This window comes from Vanacampus margaritifer, chromosome 11 (assembly GCF_051991255.1).
Source record: "Vanacampus margaritifer isolate UIUO_Vmar chromosome 11, RoL_Vmar_1.0, whole genome shotgun sequence".
NCBI classification, from domain to species: domain Eukaryota; kingdom Metazoa; phylum Chordata; class Actinopteri; order Syngnathiformes; family Syngnathidae; genus Vanacampus; species Vanacampus margaritifer.
In genome coordinates, this window is record NC_135442.1 from 11,414,188 (window position 1) to 11,435,939 (window position 21,752).

At 42.2% G+C, this 21,752-nt stretch overlaps 1 protein-coding gene and 1 long non-coding RNA gene across 5 annotated transcripts in view; one reads left to right on the top strand and one right to left on the bottom strand.

Moving 5' to 3' along the window:
- Positions 1 to 340: 340 nt before the first annotated feature.
- LOC144060035 (uncharacterized) overlaps positions 341 to 21,752 on the bottom strand; it is a 42,748-nt gene continuing 21,336 nt past the window's right edge. The window contains exons 3-5 of one of the 4 annotated variants that reach the window (XR_013295830.1): positions 17,336 to 17,376; positions 13,460 to 13,537; positions 341 to 536 (exon numbers count right to left, since the gene is read on the bottom strand). This is a non-coding gene — a long non-coding RNA (uncharacterized LOC144060035). Of the gene's footprint in view, positions 537 to 7,283; positions 7,397 to 13,459; positions 13,538 to 17,259; positions 17,377 to 21,752 lie in introns of those variants that run through there. The other 3 variants (XR_013295831.1, XR_013295832.1, XR_013295833.1) reach the window with 3 other exon arrangements.
- Positions 16,410 to 17,796, top strand: sox21b (SRY-box transcription factor 21b). The gene has a single exon (XM_077579142.1). The coding sequence runs from the start codon at positions 16,410 to 16,412 to the stop codon at positions 17,145 to 17,147; it is 738 nt and encodes a 245-aa protein (XP_077435268.1). The 3' UTR covers positions 17,148 to 17,796.

Consider the following 21,752-nt stretch of genomic DNA (forward strand, 5'->3'; position numbering starts at 1 on the left):
TCATGTTAATTAATTTGGGGTTGGAAACCACAAGGGAAGTGACGGGGATGGGGGGGGGGGGGGGTTCACAATAGAAAACAGCACAGCTCGTTTCAAAATGTGTGTGATGACGCTCTGTATTCATGTGGCGTGCTAAATCAACATTCTACAATTGGACAATTCCACTGGAGAGCAGGAGATGATTAAAGTTGACTTCCATTTATTATTTAAATATTAAGGCAAGTTAGCTTCACAGTAGGATTTCATTTAGAATATTTTTTTTAACAGTTTGAGGGTGACTTAGAAAGCACGGGGGGGGGGGGGTGAATAAAAATTAATTTAACATCTAAAGACTGTCACAGTCACCTGCTCATTAAACGACAAAGAGCAAATTGTGCTCTGTGTAACCCGCTTTTGTTGATGGCAATATGTCACATTCTTTTTTTTTTTCTTTTCGTGACTCACGAGTGGGTCTGTGATAAGCGGTGATGGGACCCATATGCGGCTGTCAGCGGACCCGCTGGTGGGCTCTTTCGCTCTCTCGCCTGGTCCAGCTGCTGTAATTGAAAGAAATGAGCCATGGAGCTGACACATTAGCACGCTCCCAAGAGATCCAACCCACACACGCACACACACACACATTCTCACTCTTTAAACATACCAACTCTATCTGGGCTACGTGTGTAACCCAGACGACGTGGGCCCGGCTGGCATACGCGCGTACACACCAGTGAAAGTGACACCAGGCCCGGCCATCACTAAGGTGGGGGGTTGGTGATGAGAAACTGCCCCCGCAGTGAGTTAATCAGCTCGTTGCTCTGCCAGCACCGCCGTCGATTTGCCGTTTATCCTTGCGTTCACGGCCCCCCGAGGGGGTGGGGGGTTGGGGGGTTGCCTGTCTGTGAGGTAGCACCTGCAGCTTCCCCGACGCTTGATTTAAAGCAGCGCATGCAGCAGCCCGCGCGCCAGATTACACTGGACAGCGATGAGAACTTATTTGCACTCTGATGAGACAAACTGCAACCCCCCCCCATCTCATCATGCACTGACCGGTCTTAAGCAATCCTCCCGTCGTGTAAAAAATGATGTCGGCGTGAATGTGACAGCTAAAATCCCCGCTTTGCTCTCATCCTGACTCAGGTATCAATTCATTGCGTCTTGAGTGAACGAGTGTCTGAAATAGAACACCTGCATCATGCGGAGAAGACTTGACTTACAAGTTTTGAGATACGAGCCATCGCCCAGACAATTTTCTGCTTTGTGTTGCGAGCAAAAAAGGTACGAATCCTTGATGGTGGCAGCAATTTGGCAAACAGTGAACAAGTGTTTGCTTCAAGTTGTCTATTGCCCCTCCCAGTTGGTTACTGTCAAGCTAAAGAGTGTGTACAATTTTTTGATTCTTCAATGTTCATTTATTTTGAAATCCCACTATTAATTTCAATAATATACAAAAAAGTATTTTTTTATATAATCATAGGTCTAGTAATTGGTAATTATATTACATACAGATGAAAAATTTACATAATGGCATGGCTCTCCTGAGCTTCCAGTTATTTCTACATCTCTTTTTCGTTCTTTTATGACTTTATCCGGGGCTAACAGAAAAAGTGAGCAAATCTGTTGGGTCAAAAAATACATGAATGCTAATTTTTGGTGACATGTCTCTTGGCCATGTTCACTTCAATTAGGCGCTTTTGGTAGCCATCCACAAGCTTGTGGTTGAATTTTTGACCACACCTCTTGACAAAATTGGTGCAGTTCTGTTACATTTGCTGAGAGGGACTTCCAATTGTCCACATGTTCTCAATGTTTTTTTTTTACTAAGTCAGGACTTTGGGAAGGCCATTCTAAAACCTTAATTTTAGCTTAACTCTTTTACTGCCAAAGACGTTAAATGACGTTCTGCAAAAACCTACGGAGGAGCGCCAAAGACGTTAAAAGACGTCCTCCCATTTTTTTTTTTTTTTTTTTTGAAACGGGTGCTGGGAAGGCTTGCGGAGCTCTCCTGAAAGTTTTAAGCAGGTTTTTTGAGCCTAATGACTATTTTTGGCCCCTAGAGGGCAGCGATGACTCTCTTTTGACAAGATCGGGTGGGCGTCAGTAGAGGCGGAGCTAGAGCGTTGAGCAGGAGATCAGAATGGAAAACAAAGGAAAAATGGCGGCCGGTCGCGAGGAGCTAACGCCAGAGCCGTTTTTTTCAAAGACCAAAAGCATCGCTAAAAAAGCACATTGTTGATGACGATAATCATCATCGATGATGAAGATGAGGGTGACTCCGTGGTTGGAAAGCATTGACGCGGCAGTAGAAGACGTTAGATGGAGCGAGATGGAGGAGGGAACGGGCAATGGCGAGCGTTTGCAAGCAGCTCTACACTTGCAAGACAAAAGGCATCGACCAACGCTAAAATAGTACATTGATGACGATGATGATGAAGGTGAATCCGAGCTTGACGGCGAAATTGGAACCGCTGTCGCGGCGGCTATGACGGTGTCGTAACGCGGAACGCAACCGAGCACGCACATGCGGACGTTCGATCGGACGACGGAGAGTGCCCCGAGTCCAATGCATATTCATCGGAGGAGTGTGTACAGTCTGCTACTTGCTTTTTATTCCCCGGAAAAAAAGCCCGTCAAGAAAGTGTAACGTTTGCACGCAAAACGGACCAATGTGAAAGTGAAAGTAAACTGTGTGCGAGTCCTGGCGTCTCTTTGTACGCAGGAGAGCGTTACAAAAAGAAAAACTGTATTTGAAACATCCACATAATTGTAAGTAGTACCACAGTTGCACACATTTGTAAATAGTTTGCGAAATTGTTTTGTCAAATTGTTACACTGTTGAATGGAAATAAACGTATTTTGCAATCAAAAAACACTTTTTCATTGTTGGTGAAAGCATTTTACAGAAGTAAAGCACTATTTAGGTGTTTGTGGCATCATTCATGGACAAAAAGAAGTGTACAATTCACTAGAGTGCATGAAATAACATCGTTTCACAAAAAGCTCTTTTTCTCCGTTTTTTGTTTCAAAAGAGAGAATTTCGGTGAAAGTAACCATTTTCTATTGTTGATTACTGAAGAATGGAATAAGGTAGAAACAAACTTTTTTTTTCTGATGAAAGCTGAGAGTCCAATCTTTCATTTGGTAGTATGTGTGTTTCCATAGTCCAAACACAACATTTTCTGTGGACCTTGAAAGATCACTCAAAATGCTTAAATCGGCTGGCACTGGCGACAACCCGTTTTTGAAAACGTCTGGCAGTCAAAGAGTTAATTTAGCCATTCCATTACCACTTTTGATGTGTGTTTGGGTCATTGTGCTGTTGAAACACCAAACAGTGGCCAAAACCCAAACTTTGAGGTGATGATTTTTTAAAGGAAAACAAAAAAAAAGGAAGTTAATCCCATTTACTCTGTGTATTGCACCAGTTCTATGGGCAGCAAAACAGCCCCAGAGCAAAACACTACCACCGCCGTGCTTGACAATAGGCATGGTGTTGTTGGGGCTAAGGCCACTTAAGGTCAAACTTATTGCTGGGCATTGTGGTCAATTTTTGTTGTGTCTGACCACAGAACTTTCCTCCAGAAGGTTTTTATCTTTATCCATATGATCAGGAGCAATCTTCAGCCAATCCTTAACTCTTTCACTGCCACTGACGTTTAAAGACGTCAAGTAAAAACCTACGGAGGGCTGCCAATGACGTCAAAAGACGTCATCTAATTTTTTAATTTTTTTTTTTTTGAAACGGGTAGAGGGAACCCTTCCGCATCTGTGGTGAAAGTTTCAATTAGGTCTGTTGTGCCTAAGGACTATTTTTGGCCCCTAGAGGGCAGCGATGACTGTCTTTTGACAAGATCGGGTGGGCGTCAGTAGAGGCGGAGCTGGAGCGTCGAGCAGGAGATCAGAATGGAAAACAAAGGAAAAATTGTAATGCACTTACAAGACGAAAGGCATCGACCAACGCTAAAAGAGCACATTGATGACGACGATGATCATCATCGATGATGATGAAGGTGAATCCGAGCTTGACGGCGAAATTGGAACCGCTGACGCGGCGGCTATGACGGCGTCGTAACGCGGAGCACAACCGAGCACGCACAGGCGGACGTTCGATCGGACGACGAAGAGTGCCCCGAGTCCAATGCATATTCATCGAAGGAGTGGGTACAGTCTGCTACTTGCTATTTATTCCCCGGAAAAAAGGCAGCCAAGAAAGTGTAACGTTTGCACGCGAAATGGACAAATTGAAAGTAAACTGTTGTGCGAGTCCAGCGGCGTCTCCTTGCACGCAGGGGAGCGTTCTAAAAAGAAAAACTGTATTTGAAACATCCACATAATTGTAAGTAGTACCACAGTTGCACACATTTGTAAATAGTTTGCGAAATTGTTTTGTCAAATTGTTACACTGTTGAATGGAAATAAACGTATTTTGCAATCAAAAAACACTTTTTCATTGTTGGTGAAAGCGTTTTACAGAAGTAAAGCACTATTTAGGTGTTTGTGGCATCATTCATGGACAAAAAGAAGTGTACAATTCACTAGAGTGCATGAAATAACATAATTTCACAAAAAGCTCTTTTTCTCCGCTTTTTGTTTCAAAACAGAGCATTTCGGTGAAAGTAACCATTTTCTATTGTTGATTACTGAAGAATGGAATAAGGTAGAAACAAACTTTTTTTTCTGATGAAAGATGAGAGTCCAATCTTTCATTTGGTAGTATGTGTGTTTCCATAGTCCAAACACAACATTTTCTGTGGACCTTGAAAGATCAGTCAAAATGCTTAAATCAGCTGGCACTGGCGACATCCCGTTTCTGAAAACGTTTGGCAGTCAAAGAGTTAAGGTGCTGCTTTTGGAGCAAGAGCTCCATTCTTGCACGGTAGCCTCCCCAAGTCCATGGCGATGCAAAAACATGCTTGACTGTGGACACTGACAGCTGGATTCCAGCAGCTCTAATTCCTGGCAGATCTGTTTTTGGTGGTTCTCGGTTGACTCCTCACCCTCCTGACCAATTCTCTCTCAGCAGCAGGTGATAGCTTGCATTTCCTTCCTGATCATGGCACTTTATACTTGCAAACAATTGCTTGCACTGTTAGTATTGGGACCTGCAGCTGCTTTGAAATGGCTCCAAGCAACTTTCCTGACTTGTTCAAGTCAATGATTTGTGTTTTCAGATCCAATTTGACACCATTGAGCCATTTTTGTGGGCATTGGTATCCAATGAGCCCTATTTCAATGGCCTCAGAGAAGTCGCAGTCACTCAAAATCACACACAAGAAGTTAAGAGGCAATGGTATGATGCTCATTCCATTGACACAATTGCTCATTCATGTTGCTGTATGTATATTTTTGACCCAAAAGATTTGCTCACTTTTTCTGTTAACCCTGAATAAAGTCCTAAAAGAACACAAATTCATGAATCTTTGTTTGTGGCAAGAAAGTATCCATTCCAATTACTCTATTAGAGAAAAATCAAAAGTTGTAGAAATAACTGGTAGCTGAGGAGAGCCATGACATTCCACTTTGCAAGTGAATGTGGACTTTTGGTCACAATTATAGATCATGACATGCCCTTCAGTCAGGTGGCATGTTTCACTGCCATCTTTCTGCTACGGACACCCGAAGGAGAATGCTAAATGGGCTGCTTTTTATATAGCGCATTTAACTACATCATAGGGCTGGGCAATTGAATGAATTTTGACAATCGAATTGTTGAATATTTGCTAAATCGTGAAATCGAATTTTGTCTTCTGGAATATTAAAAGCTGCTGTTATGTTCTGTTGCATCCAGTGGCAGAATGCTGGATGGGTGGTTTACGAGACATGTTTACAATAGCTACCAACTACCTAATTGTGGCAATTAAGCACAAACTATGAATGTTAAGTTTATGTTAAAACTGATTTGGAATCAGTATACATTATTGTAGTCGGAACAATTTTGCACAGGAATAATTTTTGTACAAACGAAAATCTTTAAATAAAGATTGGTGGGTTTATTAAAATTAAAATCGATTAAAATCATAATCGTCCTGAATGACTTAAAAAAAAGAATTGAGATTTTATTTTTGGGCCACATAACCATATGGTGCCCAACACATTCACACACAAATGGTCAACTGCTGCTACGCAGGGCGCTGCCAGGTCCACTGGGAGCAAATCGAGGTTCTGTCATCCAACCCCCAACCACTCTACCACTGAGCCATGCCGCCCCACATGAACTTCACAAGCCTCAACAAAATCATTTTCCGTGCATATTGTGCGAGATTTATAGTGTTTTTTTGTTGTTGTAGTTTGTTGGTTTTAGCACAACATTATGTACTGTAAATGAAATCGGCTGCAACGGACGGGCAATTTGGAATGTTAATATATTTACATGATCACACTCCTAATGCGCACTATAGCTTAGAATGCACAAACATTGTTTCATGTTTTGTCGCCCATTGGTAGTGAGAGTGGGAAGTGCTCCTTCTTGGTTCTGCCAAATGTTCCCCCCTACAAACACTATTAATAGCAGCAAAAGAATCAGGCCATCGCCCATGTTCCGACAAGGAGCTTCATATGAAGTCCACTGACAAGGTCTCACCCATTTGTATGCAGAGGCTATCAATTAAACGGTTTACTGATCTGCTTTCTCCGATTGGCTGGCCATTATTTGTCTGGCATTTGCAATGTCCTAACCTTGATGCAAAGGCCCATTTGCAACGGTGCTTGAGTGTGTGGCAAATACATGAAAGGAGGATTTATTGTGAGAGAAAATGTACAGTAAGAATAGAAAAGCAAAGCCCATAATGGGGACGCTTTTCTCTAGGAGAGCTTCCTTTCTCCAAAAAACCTTCCTCTCTGTGCCATCAGAGCGGATCGTCATTAAATGCATCCATGCATCCTGAAAGAGGCTTTTAATTTGGAGTGTAGCTCAAACAAAAAGAGAGGAGAGCTTAGGCTGCGCTGACTCAATGTTTATAACCTTGCCATAGACAATTTAAGAATGTCGAGTAAATGAATGACGCAGGCTTTAAAGCGCACCCTGAAACTTATTTGCATTCATTATTTTGCTTTGTCCGCGATGCTAAAGTGATGCGCGATTGCTTTTGTGAGATGTTTCTGAATAATCTCCACTCAAGCATCCTGATTGTTGGGGAGAATGCGCTGGAGAACCTGAGCTGGTGTTTTTGTGTGTCTGAAAGAAACACACTTTTAATGGAAGAATAGAATTGTATATTTTATTGATTTACAGAGGCTTTAAGATATGCATCTTGAAGATGAATGCACACTTACGATAAGATGCAAAGAACATTTTTTCCGAGCTGTCAAATTGCAGCAACCCCTCCCTCGCTCTTCATTTTGCTAACTGGTGCTCCAAAGCTGACCAAGCATCAGCTTCCCCCGTGCTGATAAATGGGCCTTTTGAATTGATGGCAAGCTGGAGGAAAAAGAGATAATCCGAGATAATGTGGACACAGTTTTCATTTCTTGTCACCCAATTAAACTGCAATTATCCCGAGTGCAGGAGAGGAGAAAAGTGGAAAGAATGGCCAAAGAATGGGAGAGCGGGGCTCCCTGGGACACTCTCTAGCAGACACATTAGCCCAGATTCGCTCCGTCCTGATAAAAGAGAGCCCCCTTTTCTTGCACTTGGCAGTGCACAGTGAGAGACGGGCCAGCTGCAACCTGGGGCTGCACACAAGAATGCCTCTACAATGTTTGTGCATTTAAAAAAAAAAAAGACCCCAATGTACACAGGTCGTCGCCCTGCGTTTGTGCGACGCTCCGAGTGTCTTCAGTCGGCCGCATAAAGGTTTGAGCCGTGTAGATTTTTCATGTTATTATCATGCTAATGCCCGGAACACATTGTCGGCGGGAACAAAGGTGTATATTTTGTGAAAGCTTTGTTATCGATGACTGGTCAGTGTAAGAACCCATGGAGTGTAGCACGCAGGGGTTCAAAAAGCTTTCGCACAATGCTTGCAGCGGAGCCAAAAGTGTTTGGAAAGAGAACTTGAGGGCAGCCTCCGTTACCCGCAACTACGCTTACATGACAATGACAGTTAAAAAATAATAAAAAATACAGGAAAGTTGCCTTTTGCTTTTTTTAAGAGTTTTACATCGAAACAGCACCTTTTTCAAAACATGCAAAAACAAATGAAAATGCTGTGATTTGCATGCCAGGCCAGTAGTTGGCGATAATAGAAAATGCCTAAATTAGATGTAAATATGCCGTTTCTTTCACGTGTACAGTTCAGTACATTAAAAGTAAACAGTGATATTGGATTTGGCTCACAATACAGGAAGGGCATCCTCGGTTTACGACAAAGTTCCAATTTAACCCCAATTTCTATGCAAATGACTTTCTATCACTTTTATGTAGTGAAATCATAATTACTGTAAATATTTGAAAGAAAAACACAAATAGAAAACAATTACCGTAAAGTCCGATGAATAACATGCACCCGTGTATAACACAAACCCCCCAAAATGACCCTTACAAGCAATTTGTTTTGTGTACGTACTGTATGTATAATACAGTCTGCCCACTATTATCAGAGTGAATACAGTAATTTGAACATACCAACATAGTGTATATGCTTTTAAACCCAGGTTAAAAACTATACCCCTATGATTAAGGTCTTTTGCTTTTGAAAATCTTGTTCTTCCACTGCACGCTCTTATAGTAATTACAGTAAGTTTTTTTTTTCCTTCTTTACTTTGGTTTTAATTCTCTTTAACTCTGGAAGTGCTTTTAAATGCTTTACTTTAAACTACAGTATATGAAGCATATTGAGTGACGCTGCATATGAAGTAGGCTATAAATCAGTGATTTTTCTTTCATTTCAATTTTTTACAAGCCCTAGGTACTTTCTGAGTACTGGTAAACGTCTGAATAATGAGAAAAAAATGAGTATTTGTGGAATTTCACATTAAGTACGGTGGTAACAAAGTATGAGTAGTTGATTGTGAGTTGTTCATAACCTCAAAACTTTGTTGTGACCACCGTAAACCAAAAACAAGAATTTGGTGACGTGTCAGCTCACAATTTTCATAGACAATCATTGTTAGATGACTTTGACTAACTTTGTAAAGTTTGTGTTTTCATGTTTGAAAATGCTAGTGCCATGTCCCTTAAAGAAAAATCTGCACCAGACACTTCTTTTGTAAATTGTTAGCCTGGCTGGTTGGGTTCCTGTGGCACAAAATCTAAGGAGGTGAATTAATGTCTTTTGTAATTACAGTTCCTCTTAGCAATTATCACTCAGGACAATTTATGGATTAACCATATTGATTTCACTTGACTCTTGGCAGGACTTAATTTGAGCAGCAAAGATACTTTCCTATGGATTGCAAACAGCCCCCTCGGGGATGACCGGGCTTTAGAGGTGGGGGCCTGTTTAGGCAGCGTCTTTAGCCTGCGTCCCTTGGGAGGATGATTTGACACTTCCAGAGTCCTGGCCTTTGTGTGGCGAGTGGATACCTTTTGCTTGGATATTGACTTTCACCAAAGAACAACAAAAAGTGCAAACTGGAGGAGCATTCTCGCACGAGTAAATTTATTAATCTTCACGCCACTGATTAGCGCTTTGAAGTGTGATTTTGAGCGGGCATGTTCCCCCCGCTTTGCTCTGCTTAGATAAACGAGGAGGGGGGGGGGGGAGGTGGGGGGAATAAACAGATTACTTCAAATCATTAGACAAACATCTTAACGCACAGAGCGCCTGCTTTGCCGATAAGTGGAAGTCGTCAGCGGGAGCGTCGGGGCTGTCGCGCGGGCACGGGGATCGGCGTGGCGATGTTGCTGATGACAGCGAGGTGGGAATACTTTGTCAACATTTGATCAATACGCCCTGCCGGCCGTCACCTCCCGTCTCCCTCACTCACTCTCTGGAATGAATAATGACCCGATTGGAGCGAGCGACACCGGTAAAAGTTAGCATTGCCATGCTGATGCTGCGTTCATCAAAATAATGAAATAAGCACAGACAGCCGTCGCCCACCCACCTCCTCTCTCTCAGGCCCAACAGGCTTCTGCTGACAGGACACTTGCCCCTTCATTGATCGCAGTCATTCAGAAACGTGCACACGCCATACGTACACTATCACGAGCACGGACACGAAACGGCAGCATAATATTTCCGCATGTGATGCTTGTAAGCAAGGCCATATTCGCTCGCTCACTGTTGTGGCATTGGGCCGTAACAATGCACCAACTGCAGCATCTTCTGGACCTGGCTTGTGTCAATGACACTGTTATGGTCTTTAAATCCCCTCAAATAAAATGGATTTTTCTATTCACCGCTACAGTCAGGCTACAAGAGCCAGGGAAGAAGGCGAAAAGTAAGGCCCATCGCCTGCCTGACTGAAATCAATATTCACAAACCACTTACTGTAAAGTCAGTGACTTGCCGCACTGCAACAGAAAATTTGCGACCCTCTACTGTATATTTAAATCGAGGAAACAACAGTAAAAGCAGTGGGACCAAAATTCATTGACAGCTGCAGTCGCTCGTCAACCAGGAAGCGCAAGCAACATCAGGCAACAACCCGGCTTTTCTCCTCATAGTCTAACAAGAGAAAGGTCACCTCTTTTGGTTTGAAAATGGCCAATTTTGCCAAAAGGTGAGGGACTTTCATGCTACTCTCTCTCTCACTCACTCTCCCTCTCTCTCTTCCTCCCTCCCTCTCCCCTTAACCTCTCTCTCACTCTGTCTCTCTCCCTCTCTCTCTCTTTGTAAAAGGTTTACATTATTTTCACCTTTGCGATGATACAACTTGAAAAAAGGACCATATTTCTTATCAAGGGGTCAAAATTGTCGGGCTACCAGCCTGGCTGGCTAAATCTCAAGGCTGATTTCAAAAAAAAAAATCTGAATGCGGTATCACACCCTGCACTGTAAATGTATCTTTAGAAATAAACGAATCTGCTCAAGGGTCAAACTGTCTCAATCATAAAACCTTCATCAACTTTATAAGTAATGACTTTAAATATGCGACATGCTGTTGACTTTCAAGTTTTGCGGATGTCTCACATTTCTTCCGAGAGGTTGTGCAACTTTTGAAAAGCATTTAACAACTTTAAGAGCACTCGCGCTTGGATATTCCACAGTACTACTAACAAATTAAACTGTGAGCTGTGTTGTGCGCACAAAGAAATCCCTGCAGTAGATGAATCAAAAGTAACCCAGTGGCATACAATTCTCAGTGTAATTATATAAGCAAGACAAAGACAGCACTAAAGCAAGTTAACGTCATTCAGCTTGGTATTGAGAATTTTGTTCCGTTCATTCATCTGAATGTAACCCCAAGTCAGGGTTAGAATTTTACTGTGAGCTTGATTAAATGTTGTCCTTCTCATTTTTTTCTGCACACACCGCCTTATGATTATGCTGTCTGATTTGGTCTTTTCACTCTTTTCTTTCTGTAGACAAAAGCATTTTTGACCCCTAATCAGAGCTATTTAAACAGATGCACTGTTTCAACTCCAAAAACCCACACAGGCTGCGTGCGCCGTCGTCTATTCACTGGCACGAGGGAAACCTTCAGGTCAGAGGTGGCTAATAAGCTGGGAGCGCTACCCACGGCAACTTTTACACAGGCGCCTTTGATGCGCCTTATACACAAGTCGAGCGTTCCCGCTGAAGGACGACGGCCAATGTAAAAGCCAATGCGGTGCGCTGCCACGGGTTCAAGGAGATTGGATCATGTTTTGTTTGCGCCACCGCCTCGATTCAGCCTCCACATAAAAGGAGAGGTGAGTCTTTGTGGGGTTGCAGGAAACGAGGTGGAAGAAAAGAGAGAGGGGGGGGGTCGAAAAAGCCTTGTGCATCACTTTTCTCTGATCCCCTAACTGCAACTATACGTGTTTCTGAGAGATGTGTGCCACAAGCGGGTCTTTTCTTCCCCGGGTCCCTGTGATGAGTTAGCAAGACCTGCAGTGATAAAAACTGATAGGAGGGGGTCGCTATCAGGTGGCAGCGCTGGTAATTACAACTCTCTATTTGGGGCTTTGTAGCGATGCCGTGGCGATAAGGGGGGCGAATATAATGAGGAAGAAAAGGCCGGTGATAATGTATCTGCTAAATGGTTCCAAACAGTCTATCATGGGAAAAGTCGGAGCCTGCAGGGAGGTGGATCTTAACCGAGGATATGTACCATCTCAACATCCAGCCCGCAGGCCTCAGCGCTATAATCTGACATAAAAAAAAAAATCGGACTTTTCATCAATATCAGCCATTTTGTTTTTCTTTTGAACCAATCCAGGGCGTTTGCTACTATTTCCTTTGCCCCCCTCGGGGTTGTGGAGATATTCAAGCAAGGTGAGATTACATTTAATACGATGACAAGCGCTGGTTTCAAGACGAAGGTCTTATCAAGCTCCCGAGCGGCGCATCCTTCTGTGGAGCTATTCTCCTTCTATAATGTGCTTTCAAAGTTTCTTGTACGCGTCGGCTCAGCTCCTCCATGAAGGAAATGACTATCAATCCTCTTTAGCAGCACATCACAAGCACTGACACCGCTCGGTCCTCGGGGCGTTTTTGCAGCGCCATCCCGCAACCGTTGCTACACGCGCACACGCTCACTCAGGATCATGACCACCATCAATAGTATTTACACTAATGTGATTAAGTTAATACTGCGGTCTATGAGAGGATTATTTTCTCAATTCCTCCTGATATGCGTAATATTTAGGCTGTGGTTGAGTAAATATTTTGGTTCTTCACCAAAATAATTCCCACGTAGACAAAGACACGAAAGTCTGCCCCGAGGAGGAATAAAGACTGTATAATTAGAATGATTAAAGAGCTGCACAACTAATTTGGCACCCGTTGAATGTGTTTGGAGAACACAACTATTCAAAATAGGTCACATCTTTAAACGGCGGGAAAATACTAACTTTATTCACATGAATTATGGATGTGTGACTCATTTGAGGTGATGCCGAAGTCGACATTGTCTCTTTGGCAATCCGATCATTATGTTGCCCCTGCTCTTTAGTGCGCTTTTTCTGTATTGTGCAAAGAAATCTCCTTAGACAAAATGGCTTCTAATCTACACGCAGTCATCTTTAAATAGCAATCCATTGGCTCCCTTACACACTTAAACTGTTTGTCATTAGCACTTTATCAAAGGCTCACTTAAGATAAGATTCTGGAGCTAATAGGATGTGTTGGTGACTAATTGACTGTCAATACGGATCACATCATGCAGAGGAGCACCTTTGTCCAACAGAAAAATATTTCTAACATTCCCATTTTATTTCCTTTAAAAAAAAATCTAATTAATGCTTTATTGATGCCGCTCTTATCTTCATGATACAATTTATTCCATCAGCTAATCATACAAGTGGCCTAAATGTTTTAAACAATGTACATCATATTTAGAATTACATCTCACATCATCTTCAATCTCATTATAGGCCGCGCGTTAAAACAGAAAATCTGTTTTCATCGGATGTAAAGTGGGGCATCAATCTTAAAAGAAGGAAAATGCATACCTGCTATTTACTGCTCGGCCTGTGTGGGAGCGGCAGGAGAAGGAGGAGGAAGACGCAGGCAGGAGAGACGGCGGTTAACTAAAAAGGAGAAAAATAATTTCATGAGGAGGATGCAGGCAGTTGAAGGGGAAAAGCTGTTGGAGGAGGGAGGCAAGCAATTGACGGGAAAGAGACGGGAATTTGAGGTGGGAAGGAAGATGGTCGAAGGTGGAAGCTGAAGAAGTTGAAGTTATACATGCGCCTTCAACTTCTTCATGTTTCACTTCTGACTGCCTGCTGAGGGCGAACAGGAAGTTGAACGCGCTGCCTGCCAGCATCCTGCTCCTTTCCCAGCCTTCATTTTCCTCCTCACACCTTCAAGTGTGCATCATCTACTTCCTTCAACTTCCTGCATTTTCCTTCTTCGTCTACTTAGACCTTCCTCCTTAACCTGCTGCATCGTTAACTTCCATCTGTCTAGATCTTCCGCTTTCAAATTTCCAACATATTTCTCCTTTGACTTTGTAGAGCTTTTCTTCTTCATCTAACGCAGATCTGTTCTTTACCTTCCTAATTTAGTTTGCTGCACCTTCCTCTTACCGGCATCTTCTTCCTTCAACTTGCTTTTTCTCACTCAACTGCAGGCTCAAGGAAGAAAAATAATTAAAAAAAAATATATTTATTGAGATAAAGTAAATAACTGGTAAACATTTGTTTCCTTATTTTTTTATTTTTTTTTACATGCATCTCATCATTTTAGGAGGTCAGTTAATGTTTTGTTTTAAACAAGTGTGCAGACTAACTATATTAACACAAAAAAAATGCAGTGGAATTTAAAGAATTATTTTGTAGAGATGCATGCTTTTTACGCCACCTGCCCTCTGTGCAGTGTTAGCGGAATATGTGAAAGTGTTTTTGGTTCTACCATGAAGATCCTTACACCTCTCGGGGGCTGTTTCATTTCAGAGAGATCACTGCTGCACCATTTTTTTGTTATTGTTTAATTTTTAGGGAGTGACAGAGTAGTCAAATGTGTGCGATCTTCTCTCTTAATCGAGGAGAAAGTCCCCATGGGCATGTTGTTGCTGCTGTCTCCCCTCTATTTATTTGCATGCTATTCCCCCCACCATTGAAGTCTTATCCTGCTCTGTGTGCTCTGAGGTGGCTCCGTCTCAGAGGCTGGAGCCATGCAGGTATAATTCTCCCCGCGCTCACTAACTCATCTTGAATTATTGAAGGGTTATTTCCGGCCTGACAACAAGGGTTGGGAAGGAAGGGAAGACCGCAGGTGAGAGGAGGGTTTATGTTACTGTGTTTTTCTCCTTACATTTGGACAGATTCGAATTAAACCGCTCACTGTGTGTGTGTGTGCGTGTGTGAATGTGCGTGCGTAAAAAAAAAAATGCTGACAAAAAAATTTAAGAAATTATATTTGTGAAAAGTGTTGGATAAAGCCTAAAAATGTAATAAAAATGAAAACTGAAATTAATTTAAAAAAAATTAAGAATTTGAATGATAACCTTTGTATCGGAAAATATAGATATACAGTATACACCATCTCCTGTTGGATAATACAAGTATTATCTATCATCTGATAGGAAATGAAAACAATGCATCTCATTTTTTCCCTGTTTTGTGTCATTATCTTGTTGAAGAAATTAAGCCACTCGTAGGATTTATATGCATGTTTGTGGTGTGTGCGTGTGTGTGTCTCACATGCACTGCCTAAAATGCTGATCATCCTCTCCACCAAGATGCGGAGACAAAAACAAAATAATGAAAATAATACCTTTTAAGCAAATCATTAAAATAATTCCAGGTTAACAGGAGAATTACATTTTGCATGTGACTTATTTAGCAATAGCCACAAATAATTGTGCATTATGCAATTGTTGTATAATTGATTGTGCTGTAAATTTCAATATTTTAAAAGGGGCAAACTATGAACTGAATTCCTCATTCATTAAATTGTTTCACCTGCAGACGTAATTCCTTGGTTATATTTTTTTTCAAGCGCTCTGCTATTCCCTTATTAATTTTTTGTTGGACATGTATAATAATGTAGAGCAGTGAAGGTGTGAGGAGGGGGAAAAAAACACTCCAACCAACAATTTACTGCACAAGTCCGAGCTGATAAGTGTAATAATTGCAAAGTTGTGAATCGGCTGGCTGCCCTTGGGAGGGTCTTTTGAAGTAAAAAGAGGGGGAAATGGGGAGAGGGGGTGGTTGCTGGTGGTTTGAGGAAAGTAATTAATTTCACCGAGCACGATTAGAAACACTTCAGACCTCCTCAGTGGCTCAATATTGTCGCCAAATATGACAATATTAAATAGTGGGCTAATATTTGAAAAGTGGTGGTGGCGAGTGCGAGGGGTTAAGGGCAGGTGAGGCCATGCGAGGTGAACGAGCGCGCAAAAGACGCGCGCGTTCGTGCGTAACGCACTATTGCGTGCGCATTAACAGAAATAAAACGGACTTTTAATAGGGGATAAAGTGACCGGGGTAGCACTGAGCATCTCTTTAAAACTGAGGCTGGGAATTTAGAGGGAAGAAGAGAGGGGGAAGCGAAAAGGAGTCGATCGTGCGCGGTGGCGTTCTAGTGCGCATGCGCCAGTCGGCACTTTCACTACCTGCCACACATGCAGTATTTCACACGGGGCCACGGAGACTTGTCATCCACTTGCGTGCGCGCAGTTGCTGATGCTGGATGACACCCGGAGGACAACGAGACAAGACTGCGTGTTTTTCTACCCACTGTTGTTTTGCTTTGGCGTGGACGCGAGGATGAATAGGAGAATACAACACTTTTAAGGAGTTCTCTATTTTTTTGCAGAAGATAATCGCGCTTGGGATGAAGAATTAAAGTTTCAAGTAAGTAAAACGACGCGTGACGCTTATTGTCGAGTGAGTGCATTGTATTGACGTTTGCGCATGCATGTGTTCATTCCTCTACAGAGAGTTTGTGCAAAGTATGTCAAAACCGATGGATCACGTCAAACGCCCGATGAACGCCTTCATGGTGTGGTCCAGAGCCCAACGGAGGAAAATGGCCCAGGAGAACCCCAAAATGCACAACTCGGAGATCAGCAAGCGGCTGGGCGCCGAGTGGAAACTTCTGACCGAGTCCGAGAAAAGGCCCTTCATCGACGAAGCCAAGCGTCTGCGGGCCATGCACATGAAGGAGCACCCCGACTACAAGTACCGACCCCGACGGAAGCCCAAGACCCTGATGAAAAAGGACAAGTTTTCCTTCCCGGTGCCCTACAACCTCGGGGAGCACGACGCGCTCAAAGTCAGCGGCCTCTCCGCGGGAGCTCTGTCCGAGAGTTTAATCTGCAACCCGGACAAGGCGGCGGCGGCGGCAGCGGCCGCGGCGGCCCGGGTCTTTTTCAACCCGTCCATGGCCACGAACCCTTACTCCTTTTTCGACCTGGGCTCCAAGATGAGCGAGCTCTCGCCGCACTCCTTCCCCTACACGTCCCCGCTGGGCTACCCGCCGAGCGCCGCCAGTGCTTTCGCTGGGACCGGCGGTGCCGGCGTGACGCACACCCACTCGCACCCGTCCCCCGGGAACCCTGGCTACATGATCCCTTGCAACTGCACGGCGTGGCCCTCCACCGGACTCCAGCCGCCCCTCGCGTACATCCTGCTCCCCGGGATGGGCAAGCCTCAACTCGAACCTTATCCCGCCTACGCAGCGGCGTTATGATCGAGCCCATGCGAAAATTTGAAAAACAAACTTGATGCATTACTTTGATTTATGCATGCACAAACTTTAACATGTGATGACGTGTGCATATATCACATGTATGGATGATTGCCTTTATTTAAGGTCTCCGTGAGAACTCGCCAAACCTCTGCCAATTAGAGGGAGGGAAAGGGGACGTTAATTTGCACCTGTTGGAGCCGGGACTGTCCGAGGGAGGATTGTGACACACCTGCAAAACAAAACAAAATGTACAAAAAAAAGGCAGTTTATTTAGTGTTCCGGGGCACCCACAGGGGCATTTCACTAGCATCATGTGTACATTTAGAGCAGGGGTGGGGAATCTGCAGTTTTTATAAAGTCCTCCAGGGCCGTACTAAATTCATGTCCAATGAAACAAATGTTTATGATTCTATATTATGCACAGTTACGTTTTGGGACTTTTTATAACAGTTCCACTATTTGTTTTTGGAATTGCATGACCGGCCTGATCCAATGCTCTCATGCATGGGCCGTATGTGGCCCACCGGCCTTGGATTCCCCACCCCTGACTTAGAGTTTTTAAACCCTTTTCTAGATGTCTGTAATATTTATTGTTTTAGTGGAATATATGGTGAGCAAATAAAAAGGACAAGACTGAATTTGCACAGGAGACGTTTTAAGAGGATGTAATTTATTTAATCTGCCTTCAAATAATTTCAAAAGCACCCCCCCTTTCCCCCCAAAAAACAAACAAACACTTCCTCTTGTATCATGGGCAGGGATTAACTAACTCTTATAGAATTTGTATGTTTGTGTTTTCTTTAGTGTCACCTGTTGAAAAACGGATCAGAAGAACAATAATAACCACAACAATAAAACCGAATAGGATTAAAGAAAAAATAATTGGATTAAAGTGTTTGAAGTGATGAACATCAGTTTTTTTCCCCTCTGTAGAGTCCCGGTGAATTAAAGAAAAAGAAAAAGGCCGATTTTGTCCGGTGTCACTGAGGGTGTACATAGTGCATGCACCCCCTAAAAGTGAATTTCAAATCTCAATTAAAAGGGACATGCACAACCTGCTGATGACAGCGTGTTCTCAACTACGTGTTTGTGTGTGTTTAATTTCAATCCAGCACCCTCCCCTCTTTTTACTAGATTACACTGCAGGGAGATTAATTCATAAGGATCGGTGCGATTATGCAAAACTAATTTGGACAGTCCAGGGATAATTATCTCCGTCGCGGTTAATTAAACCCTTTGAGTGGAGCTCCGCGTTTGCAACACCCGTGGAACTTCCTCCTTGGGGGGACAGCCCTGAGCCCACCCATCCCACCACCAACACCACCCACTTAAAAAGAACGCGCAAAGTGACCGCGTGGTGCTATTACAAAAGAAAATACACCAAATATTTAATTGTACTCAAATGAAATGATTATGCCTTTTTAGGATTAGGCTACCTAATTAAATTGAATTGAATTGCACTATGCAAATTGTTAAAATCATCTCATTACAAATTAGAATAAAGTGCATTAAAACCCTGCTTTTTAGCCTTTTTATATTTTATCTTGCAAAAGGAGGAAATGTGAAAGCCCCCTTTCTCACCCCCCCCCTTCTCTCTTTCTCTGGAAGCGTTTAGACGGTCGAGGAGGTTTTGTTTGCGCACAAAACGCGGGTTGGGAGGTTTTGTGCGAGCGTTGTTTGTTGAAGTGGAGCTCGGAGAAAAGCGGCCGCTCTCGCTCATTGTGATGAAAGCAATCAGTGGTATTTGGAAAACTGTTAGCATTGTGCACTTCTTCTGTGTCCATTGTGCAGGATTTCTTTTCACAAGGTTTTTGCCCCCCCTCCTCCCCCCTCTCTCAAACGATCCAGCTGGACGGAGTGAATAGCGGTGCAATGTGTACACGCTTTGTCCCCGCAAACCCTTCAAGTAGCCCACACTGAATGGAGTGAGTTGACACTGCATGACAGTGAAACAACATAATAAAAAATACATGAGCGGATGAATAGGAGCAGGCGCATAAATAAATAAAATGGGTGGCCAAAACTGGATAAACTGAATGACAAAACGGTGAAAGAAGATGGCGGGGGGAACAAAAAGATATTTAACACGCCAGATTAGCATTAGAATGCCATCTACAAACCAGAACAATTGATGAATGGGTTTACCGGCCAAGAAAGAAATGGACTAAATGCCTTTTGAATAGATGGCCTATGTTTTCTCTGTCTAAGACGGGCCCTGAATGGGGAAAGGTGGAGATGCGACTATGGAAAGAAGTGGGAGAAGAAAAGGCCTTCCTATTAAAATGATTTTCCAGCCTTGGCTCCAAGGTCTTCAAGTGAATAAGAGGAAAGGGAGGGTGTGGGGTGCTCTCCATTTGCATCTACCAAGGGGTAGGCCTTTTCATGAGAAAAGTGTTAATGAAAATAAATGACATGCAGGAGCCCCCCACCCCCCCAAAAAAATAAAAATAAATTAAATTAAATTAAAATAAACCAACACGAATAATTGTGTAATATTACCTGAACAAAGTCATAATCTTATGAGAAAAAATATGTAAAGATATGAGAATAAATAATTAATATTAGGCCTACAGGAATGCAGTTTTGTGAGAAAAAGATTGCACTACACTTCACTAAAAAAAAAAGTTATAATGCCACAAGAATTGATCCACAATAGTACATTTAAAGAAATCACAATATTAAAGTTTTAAAGGCGGGAAAACTCAATGATATTAGAAAAAAATTAACTTCCAGGTATTGGTGTCACAAAAGTTTCCTTTCAAATCCAAACTGCAAACGCAAAGTTTTCCCCCTGGAGTCAAACACACTTTCCCATGAGCCTTCTCAGCTCCATCGTTGTGGCCATCTTGATATCCACGTCTTCAAAATGTATCCCACCTCAGCTTGGGCAAGAGGAAAGAGGAAAAAGAAGAAAGCACGTGGAGCCAGGTAGGCTGAGATTGTTTGCTCTTGGACACTTTTCAGCTAGGAAGTGTCAGATGCTCACGGCATTGTCATAGAGAAGCAACCACAAGTTGTTAGGCCACAATTCCTGCCTCTTCTCGCACACGGTGTAAAAAGTGATGTAAGCCTAATGGGAAAAATGTTGTTGGGTTATAAGAGTTACAAAAGGAAAACAGGGCAATTTGGCAAAGAAAAGTCAGTAGCTGCTAGGTTACGAGAATTAAGTCAATGTTACAGGAGCAAAGTTGCAACGTTAATTGTGGGGGAAAAAATCTGAGGGTATGAGAAAAAAAGTAATAATATTACTGGAAAAAAGTAAGTGTTTTTGAGGGGGGAAAAAGTCATGAAACAAGCATAACGTTGCAACGTTACCAGAAAGGTAATATAGTAACAGAATAGCATTGTAATATTACCCAGGCGAGAAAAAGGAGTTGCAATAGTACGAGAACAATGTAAAGAGATGAAACACCCCACAAAACAATGTTTGTATGAAGTAATAATGTTACACACATACACACACACACAAATAAAAAAATAAAATAAATATTGCATTAAGTTTTAACACTATAAATTGTAAAGGTACAAAAATAAAGTTGAACTGTTAGAGCAAAATCTTTAGAATGTGATGAGTACCATTATAGTGTAACATGAAATTTTTTTTGGAAAGTGACCAGAATTACAGTAAGTCATATTAGGGATGGGGCCAAGTCATAAAGTGATGAGAAAAAAAGTGGGAAGAAAGTAGAAAGCCCCCCCCCCAAAAAAAGTATAAGAAACAAGTCATACAAAATCAAAGTCATAATATGAAATCAGTCAAGATCACTTTTTTTGTGTAAAAAAAAAAAATCTATAAATGCAAAAAGTTGTAACAATATGAGAGCAAAGTATTTTGGTTACCAGCAATAAGTCATAATGTTGACTAGTAGAGGATCAAATGTGTTGCGAGAAAAATGTTTGCATGTTTCCAAAAACAATCAATGTTATAAAATTGAAATTGCAATCTTATGGAATTAAGCAAAATTTTATCAATATTTTACAAGGGAAAACGTAAGAATGAATAAAATTACATTTTCTTTTCGGAAAAGTCATAAGGGTACGACAAAAAAGACATCAGGTTACAAAAATCAAGATGGATTACAGGAAGAATTCATATTTTCAAGTGCAACTTGATAACAATCTCAAGAGGCTTCATCGCAGGTGTGCATTTACACCCATTTTACATTTATGAGAATTTATTCACATTGATACTTTCTTGCAGTATTTTTTTCTTGTCAGTGTGACCTCAGTAACTCTGTGGAACCTGAGAAAAAGGCACAGTCAAAATGATTTTCACGTCATCACTTTTCACTCACCTTGAGCCTTATCAGAATCTTTTTGGATCTTGTTTTCTTTCTTTCTTTCAGTTTTTTTTTTTATCAAAGGGAAAATAAATGATTGAATAGGAATTTATTTCCTTTGCACATTGAATCACTAAATGTGTGTGTATGCGTCTGTGCGTGAATGGGCAACTGGCCCTGATGTGAAGATGCTGAACATTGGAGGAACTCAAGTGGTTGCTCTATACCGGATAAAATGATACAGTTTTACTATTCAAACGACATTTTTGTGTCTGGCCTTACAGCAATGAGTGCATTTGCTTCTTTTGCATCGGGAGGAGCGTCA

Bases quoted from the DNA above. Each gene is read 5' to 3' on its own strand.
- sox21b (XM_077579142.1), top strand. From the start codon at position 16,410: ATGTCAAAACCGATGGATCACGTCAAACGCCCGATGAACGCCTTCATG.